General features: G+C 33.6%; 4 protein-coding genes across 4 annotated transcripts; 1 reads left to right on the forward strand and 3 right to left on the reverse strand.

Moving 5' to 3' along the window:
• Positions 1 to 957: 957 nt before the first annotated feature.
• LOC124435293 (cyclin N-terminal domain-containing protein 1-like) lies at positions 958 to 3,918 on the reverse strand. The gene is made up of 7 exons (XM_046985230.1): positions 3,901 to 3,918; positions 3,502 to 3,676; positions 3,343 to 3,418; positions 2,770 to 2,935; positions 2,522 to 2,684; positions 1,697 to 1,935; positions 958 to 1,047 (listed from the first exon to the last, which is right to left on the reverse strand). Exons 1-7 carry the CDS (start codon positions 3,916 to 3,918, stop codon positions 958 to 960), a joined length of 927 nt encoding a protein of 308 aa, XP_046841186.1.
• A 58-nt stretch (positions 3,919 to 3,976) lies between these two features.
• On the forward strand, positions 3,977 to 5,493 carry LOC124435541 (actin-related protein 2/3 complex subunit 3-like). The gene is made up of 7 exons (XM_046985522.1): positions 3,977 to 4,077; positions 4,145 to 4,238; positions 4,560 to 4,636; positions 4,711 to 4,779; positions 4,862 to 4,988; positions 5,171 to 5,265; positions 5,334 to 5,493. Exons 1-7 carry the CDS (start codon positions 4,072 to 4,074, stop codon positions 5,394 to 5,396), a joined length of 531 nt encoding a protein of 176 aa, XP_046841478.1. The 5' UTR covers positions 3,977 to 4,071; the 3' UTR covers positions 5,397 to 5,493.
• A 96-nt stretch (positions 5,494 to 5,589) lies between these two features.
• Positions 5,590 to 7,304, reverse strand: LOC124435536 (inosine-uridine preferring nucleoside hydrolase-like). Its single transcript, XM_046985515.1, has 2 exons — positions 6,651 to 7,304; positions 5,590 to 6,375 (listed from the first exon to the last, which is right to left on the reverse strand). Exons 1-2 carry the CDS (start codon positions 6,883 to 6,885, stop codon positions 5,648 to 5,650), a joined length of 963 nt encoding a protein of 320 aa, XP_046841471.1. The 5' UTR covers positions 6,886 to 7,304; the 3' UTR covers positions 5,590 to 5,647.
• On the reverse strand, positions 6,988 to 8,506 carry LOC124435538 (uncharacterized protein C1683.06c-like). The gene is made up of 2 exons (XM_046985517.1): positions 8,136 to 8,506; positions 6,988 to 8,057 (listed from the first exon to the last, which is right to left on the reverse strand). The coding sequence occupies exons 1-2, from the start codon at positions 8,368 to 8,370 to the stop codon at positions 7,330 to 7,332; spliced, it is 963 nt and encodes a 320-aa protein (XP_046841473.1). The 5' UTR covers positions 8,371 to 8,506; the 3' UTR covers positions 6,988 to 7,329.
• Positions 8,507 to 8,520: the final 14 nt, after the last annotated feature.

Below are 8,520 nucleotides of genomic sequence, written 5' to 3' on the forward strand. Positions count from 1 at the left end.
TGCTGTGCCCACTCCACTTCTGAGCTAAAACAAACTTATTTGGAGAGTGTTCTTTAAGAAATTTTTGCTGTATGAACTCTATTATAATAGGAAAATCCAATGACTCTTCGTTATTGATAATACATGGCAAATTCATTCATCTCCCGTCAAATGGTTTATCTCCTGTTTGCGAATTTGCTAAGTTCCTTTGGAAATCTATTTAGCATTTGTTCTCATTATCCCTTGTTTTGTGTTTGACTTTATTTTAACACTAAGAACTAAGAAAATAAAATTTCCTTTGGCATGCCAACATTGCATAGTTTTGAAATGATTTTCTTTGCAACAAATCGATATTAGACAATATCAATTATCAGTTGCTGTTTTTCGATTATAGATCATGTTGTTATTGGCAAAATTAACATATATTTTCGTGTTTATTCAAGTTTAAGTGAATGCGTCACTGTGAAACTTGTATATCGAATATTTTTGTACAGCTATTAACATAATTTAAAACACTCAAATCGTATACAAACGAAATATTTCTGAAACAACTTTAAACGGTGAAAAAACAATACTGTTTACCATCACTAAAGATAGCGTTCTAAATTTACGACCGAAAACTCAAACCAAGTATAATCTAAAGTACAACTTGGCACATTAAGTTAATGTTGAACAAAACACACGTAATTGACGTAAACTCAAATTCTTATAGTTAAATCGCTTGCAAAATACAGCAAAGTCGTCCACGAAGTGTAATGTAAGCTTCCTTTTAGAAGTTAAAACTTTTGAAAAATTATATTTCATGAAAAAGAGTTCTTGCTAAAGAATGAAAGAATCTTTTACGTCCTCCAAGTTCAAATACTTTTGTAATAATTTACGTAAATGGACGATAAGTGCGTGCTTTATTAAACCAAACAATAGAAATTTTTCTCTTTCATCTTCGAAAATACGTGTTGATATGTGGTATTTTAATTACTTTTACTGCGTTGCCCGTTCGACGATAATTGTAGCAAAATCCAAAATGTCCTCTTCTGGTATTTGAGTGATGTTTGAAAGATGTGCGACTATCTATAAATACAGATTGTCAGTACCAGACATTAAATTGGAAATGTAAATTAAAAATGTGTCTTTGTGAATGAAATTATGCGTATTTATAGATAGAATTAAACATATTCTATTCTTATAATTATATATAGTGGCAGTCATGCTTTTGTTGTTTGATTTTGGCATTTGTTCAATTTGCAATAAAAATGGATATATTCTTGGATGAGAAATATTAAAAATCATCGTATAGTTGTCATAATTTACATGAAATGCTTGAAAGCAGAAAAATTAGGAAGAGTGACATCTGCTGCAACTTGTGGAACAATAAGAACACTACCTGAAACTAAACGGGGAAAACAATAGGGGGTTAAGTTGTTGGATTTCTATTGATTGAAATGTATTCCACTCAATTCTTTTTATTTGAACGCCTGGTTTGCACGTTTTCGCTTCATCATTTCTATGTTTGTTCTATCGCCGCTTAGTGATAACAATCATTCTACTAGATCGAGGAATCCTGTTAGGAGTACAAATTAGATTTGATCGTTGACCGAAGCATAAGAAGTTAAGATATTTTCTCACGGAACAATCTTGGATTTCTCTTCCTCAGCGTACATCAATCAAGTGCACGTTTTTTTATACCTGCTTTTGTTGTACAACCTACAATTACACTCACCTTATCACTCACTTGTTCATCAATGATAAACGAAGCAGCAGCGATAACTGCACTTGCCATTAACATAAAGTCAGACGAAAGTACGGCGAGTTTGTGTCTGTAATTTACTGATTTTGAAGTCTCTCCAGCAGCCACGAACAGAAGCTTTGAGTAAATTTCCTTGTGAAGAATAAAGACAAGATCCAAAAGTTTTACGCTAATATTGTGTACATATTTCACTTTCGTTCCTGCATTGAAACCTGAAAAAGGAAAAATGGATTGTTTGTTTTTTTTTCTACGTTGGTCAATCAGTTTTTCAGGATCCGATAATGTGTGTATGGAAATCAGTAGATGGCAAAAAGTTTCACATAATTACTATTCAGTACATAGTACCGAATGTAAGATTATATAGTTATTTTACCACTTGACACAACTAAAATTTATGGCATCATAAAAATTAAACATTAATTTCGACTTAAGAGTTTTCTGCTTGACAAAACAACAGCATAAAATATAAGCAAAAAATGAGCTCATCATTAAATCAGTTTTTCTACTCTTGCCAAACACACACAACTCAGAAGAGTCCATTAAAACTGATCATACGGTACAACAACTGTCAGCCCGTTTTTAATTTTGAAAAAAACAAATATTATTGTGTTGTGTATCGAAACATCACATTTCAAAAGAAATGAAGAATGATGATGTACTGAATGCAATTTGCATGGCCCTTACAATGACACTAACAAAATACAAAAGGAGTGGGGAGCGTTCATCTTTGGATTTTAAGATTTAGAGATGAGCCTAATTTGGTTAGTTTGTTTGGCATGAACAACATCGTAAACAAACCTAAGATCTCGAGAATGGTTTCCAGGAATGACAACGGTGAATAAATTGGCAAGCTGTGACCGAGAGTTTTTAAAACTCTTAATTCTGATTTCATGATGCTGTTGTTACTAAAATGACGATTTAGAGAGTCGAGATATCGACGTATTTTGCTCGTTGTCACAACCTGTATGCATAAAGAAAATAGAGTAGTATTGCTTGGGATATTTCAATGACGATATTTCACAGTAATATTGAAACAAACATGCTACCTTATGGTGTGAGGAAATTTTACTCGCCAACTGTACGCATGACAATAATCTGAGTGGCATTTGGGCCTTGATCCTCTCTTCCACCTCATCCCAATCTTGCTGTTTGTCAACTGCTGTCGAATTTTGAATGAACTCATACAAACTGACAATGTGTTGTACCATGAACCTAAATAGGAAACGAATACTAACAACTTTTGTCATCCCCTTTTGTCCTACAATGACAGCAGTGTTGTAAACTGGAAGCAAAAATGTTTCCTCTCAAACACAAAAACAATTTATGTTTTTCATTGATGAGAAACTTCTTTTTTCCAACTCAAATAAGTATGCCATGACTCTTCCTAAAATTTGTGTGCTCCCATCGCTGTTTTTAGGATTATTTCAGCGGTCAACAAACATAAAATAAAACAACTGCTGAAAAAAACGGAAAAATGATTTAAGAATTTTATTTTTTTAAGTATGCGTCTGGTAGGTATATTCCACTTGATTTGGATGAAACATTATTCAATTCCAATGTGAATACATTCTTCCCAACTGTACATGCTTTAAAATATCCACGCGGCAACAAAAACTGACCTATCATATATCTCTACAGCTAAATATCTTGCTTCATTCGGCAAGCTGAAGACGTCGCATAGATTAAAAATATACTCTAGGAAAAGCAAACGAAGAGTATTTCAGTAGCTTGTAAGCAAATAAGGTCTGAGTCTAAACCACTCTTGTGTTTTAATATACCTATACATTTTGCATTTTTAAAATAACCCATGTCTTCGTTGGCTTCGTCCATGTTTCTTTCGTTATTTTCAGCGAGCGTTTGTAAAGAATCTTCAAGTAATGGGGATGATAAACCAAGTGAGTCGTTGAAAAAAGGCTCCGTATGTGTCTCAAATGTATTGCTTGTTTTCGCCAGCTTGGAGAGACGTTCAAAACCATTCAAGTAAGGTCATTCATTTGCAATACAATCTTTGTATGTTTTCACTCTACAAATAATCACTCCTCAATTCAAGTATTTGAAGACCAAAACATTCTTTTTTACTTTTTATTATCGACTCAAGCAAACTAGTAGTAATATGTGCGGGAAAATATCAACAAGGATAACAGTTGATAACAGTTGACAGATGGATTTCAGGTGACCCCGAAATCACACTCCATGTACAATTCAGATCAGTGTGACGTTGGAGAACGCAAGTGCTTATGGGTTACATCGTGAAATACTCTGACTTAAATTTCCGGTTAACCAATAACTTTCACAAATTCAAGAACTGTCAGAGACGCACCCGGAAATTTGTACTTTTTTGACAAATTATGCCAGTAAGTTTTTGCTTTGTCGAGTTTTAAAGATTCTATGTAGACGTCAATGCTAAAACACATTATTTAGGCGTATCATTCGTCGCTTTCCTCTCCCAAATCTCTGGGAAATATGGCTTTATTGCCTTTGAATACCAAATTTAAAGGACCCGCTCCCCCTGGAGGTAAGAGAATTTCTCAATTGCTTGTCGAATTACACACGGTAACAAAGCAAAAAGTTTATTTTTCCTTTTTGCTTAATTTGTATTATTTCTTATTACAAATATTTGCTGAAAAGCTTTGAGGTTGATGAATATATCTTGAACTTAAGTATTTTAAGAAGAGGGTGGAGATGACATTATTGGTTCAACTATCATTTGACTTCTGGAAACACAATTTATACATGCTTAGAAAACATTGTTTCCTTTTGATACGAATGTAATTTTTTTTTGAGTTTATCCTTAAAAATAACCTTATTTTCTTATTTCTACAATTTCCCACCACAGATGGTAACGCTGACATAATCGAAGAAGCAATTTATTACTTTAAGGCGAATATATTCTTCAAAAATTATGAAATTAAGGTTTGGGTAACAACTAATTTTATCATGTAATACAACTTGAAGTAAGTTGTTTTAATATCTATTGTTGTCTATAGAGTGATGCAGATCGTGTCTTGATCTATCTGACTTTGTATATTTCAGAATGTTTGAAGAAAATTCAAAGGGTATATAAGCCGTAATTCAACTATGTCTTTTATATTTTTTTAATTTAGCTTCACAACTTTTTAACGTTCTTCATAATTTTAGTGCCAATCTAAAGAGCAAGGGAAGAAAGAATTACAAACATTAGCAGTCACTGCTTTTGATATTCCAGGGGATCAAAGATTTCCACTAAATGCCATGTACCAAAAACCAAATTCACGCCAAGATTCAGGTAAATTATTGCAGTAAACTTTGTGTCAGCCAATGAATTATTTTTTACTGATTTTTTGTGATTTCTACCTTTAAATATGCACTTTAGGTATTGTTATGCCTTTCGGAGAGCAAAAGATATTTCTGTTATGTACATTTCACTACTGTTGTGTGATATTTCAACATTTCAACTTTTTATTTCAGATCAAATGCGTCAATACATGGTCCAATTAAGACAAGAACTTGGTTTAAGATTGGTTGATAAAGTATTTGACCCTAAAACAGATAAACCATCAAAGGTATTTGGAAACAACATCAAAAATTAAATGTTTTTATTGTTCATTAATTTGTATTATATTTTATTTAGTGGTGGATGTGTTTTGTGAAGAGAAAATTCATGGAAAAAAGTCTTTCTGGACCTGGCCAATAAATTGGCACTTTTGTTGGCTGTATTTTAAGAAATGTACCTTTAAGTTCCTACAATTTAATTTTCTATATCTCTTTGGAATAAATTTTACGAATTTCTATATTCGTTCACATATATTTAGAATTCGGAGAAATGGTTATTATGCATTGATAAACAAATTTATTCATTATTCTACCGATAAATCATTTATTAATACTTTTTTTTGCATAGAATTCAATTTTTATTCTGTTTGTAATTCTACTTCACAAGAAAAATTATTGTAGAGCTCTTTGAAATATCACCTTAAACATTTCAACATTTATCTCTTTAATAATGGAGACATTCTTTCTTTTCTTCAACACATTCCTCCAATCTATAACCATTTGTCCACGAGTGTGTTTTCCTTGTAACTCAACAGTTGCAAACACATGTTCTGATGAAATGACAATACTAGGACTAACTACAACAGCTGCTGCTAACTCATCAAAGAAAATGACATCAGTAGGCAATCCGTATTCTCCATCAACATGCAATTGACGTGACCTTTCTGTAATTTTATTGAGGAAATTACTTCTAGCTGTACCATAAGTATAGCAACCTTCTAAAAACTGGTGACTAAACAAATTATTTTCACCAAACTCTAAGGTGATCATTATTATTGGACATGTTAACTCACTTAACACAACAAGTGCTGCCTCAGGGTCAAAATGAAAGTTGAACTCTGCACATAATGCAGTATTTCCAATACCTTGATAGTTGCCCCCCATTATTACCAACTTTTTAAAACATTTACCAAAGTTGGGTTGTAGCCTACATGCTAATGCAATGTTGGTCAATGGTCCAATACCAAGTAAAGTGATCTTTCCAGGTTTTTCTTGGCTAATTCTTGTTAAGAAGTTGACTGCTGATTCACTCTGCACCATGCTTGGGTCTGGTTCAGGAATATCACTGGCATCACCTAAACCATCTTCTCCATGAAAATGAGAGGCATCAAGATCCACAGCTAAAAATGGAAGAGATCATTTAATGGATGAGATCATGAGCCAAGACTGGCTAAGAATTTGCAAATTTTAAACTTTTTAAGTTTCATGGTAACATGTAGCTGCAATGAATAAAAATTTAGATTGGTTCATAAATTGCACATCACTACAAGCGGAATTTAACTAGTTTAGTCACAAGTACTGTGCTGTACGTGATTCCTGATATTCGTCACAACTAGTGTGCTCATTAATTGGTTTCAATTTGTCTTCACATACCATAGCAGTTCGTCACACTTACGTATCAATGGTTTCTCACAACCTTTGTACACCGGAATGTCAAGTCTTCCAAGGACAGTAAGAACTTTCAAAACATTTATGGTGACTTGATTAACAGACACATTTCCTGAGCAGCAAGTTATTCCTATCACGTCAATCGTATCAGAAAATTGTTTACTCAAAGCTATCACTATTGCTTGCGCATCGTCCACTCCACAATCTGTATCGATTATCACTTTCTCTTTAAGGTCTGCCATCTTTAAATACAACAGTCGAACTTTTCAATGATGATTTGGTCAATGCAATACTTGCTTAATTGCAGGTAGCTAATTCAAATTTATAGAGCAAAGAAGCGGAGATGGAATAGTAACACGTTTATTAAAATTTCTAACAATTTCCACTTTGATCCTGAATTAATAATAAGCTCTGCCGATTCTCAAAAGCTCAAAGCTAAATTTCTTTAGAGACAAACAACCTCCCCCCCTTCCTTTGTTTCAATCATCTGCAATCGGCATACTGCACTGTCAAAGCCAGTTCTTCCAGATTTACTATCTCTACATCTTTTTAACTGATTCTACAATCTTGCTACTCTCAAATGAGCAATTGCTTTTAAAATAGTACATTGTCAGCAAGGCTGCATGATTTTTCAGCAAAGCAAATGTTTAACTTTGAATGTATGTAAAATCACAAAAGAAATCAATTTACAGAAGCGCTTTTCGAAAAATTGACTTATATGATTCAAAGTCAATTTCTTTAATGATGCAGACATTCTTTCTTTTCTTCAACACATTCCTCCAATCTATAACCATTTGTCCACGAGTGTATTTTCCTTGTAATTCAACAGTTGCAAACACATGTTCTGATGAAATGATAATGCTAGGATTGACTAAAACAGCAGCTGCTAACTCATCATGCACATTCACATCTGTGGGTAATCCATATTTTCCATCAGTATGAAGTTGACGTGAATTTGTTGTAATTTTCTTCAATAAATTACTGCAAGCAGTATCTTGACCATAACATTCATTTAGAAATATTTGAGGCATCAAATAATTTCTGCTGAACTCCAAGGTGATCATTATTATTGGACATGTAAACTCACTTAACACAACAAGTGCTGCCTCAGGGTCAAAATGAAAGTTGAACTCTGCACATAATGCAGTATTTCCAATACCTTGATAGTTGCCCCCCATTATTACCAACTTTTTAAAACATTTACCAAAGTTGGGTTGTAGCTTACATGCTAATGCAATGTTCGTCAATGGTCCAATAGCAAGTAAAGTGATATTTCCAGGTTTTTCTTGGCTAATTCTTGTTAAGAAGTTGACTGCAGATTCACTCTGCATCATGCTTGGGTCTGGTTCAGGAATGTCTTTAACATTACCGAGTCCATCTTCTCCATGAATATGAGTGGCATCAAAATCCACAGCTACAGAAGCATATTAGAAAGGTACTTAATACTTAGACACCTAACTTAATGCTAGAAGTTTGAATCTGTTACACTTACGTATCAATGGTTTCTCAGTTCCCTTGTACACAGGAATGTCAAGTCTTCCAAGGACAGTAAGAACTTTCAAAACATTTATGGTGACTTGATCAACAAACACATTTCCTGAGCAGCATGTTATTCCTATCACGTCGATCGTATCAGAAAATTGTTTACTCAAAGCTATCACTATTGCTTGCGCATCGTCCACTCCACAATCTGTATCGATTATCACTTTCTCTTTATCGCCTGACATCGTTTAATGCCCAAACACAAAACTTCTCGTTTGAATTTCGCAATGGTATTTCTTGTTTCAATAGAGTAAACCTCACGTGTTAAATTACTTCAAGATGTACACTGGGTAAGAGTGGGGACCACCAGAGCAGTGGTTGGGACGCAAGCAGTT

Source organism: Xenia sp. Carnegie-2017, unplaced genomic scaffold (genome assembly GCF_021976095.1).
Source record: "Xenia sp. Carnegie-2017 unplaced genomic scaffold, XeniaSp_v1 HiC_scaffold_14, whole genome shotgun sequence".
Lineage (NCBI taxonomy): Eukaryota > Metazoa > Cnidaria > Anthozoa > Malacalcyonacea > Xeniidae > Xenia > Xenia sp. Carnegie-2017.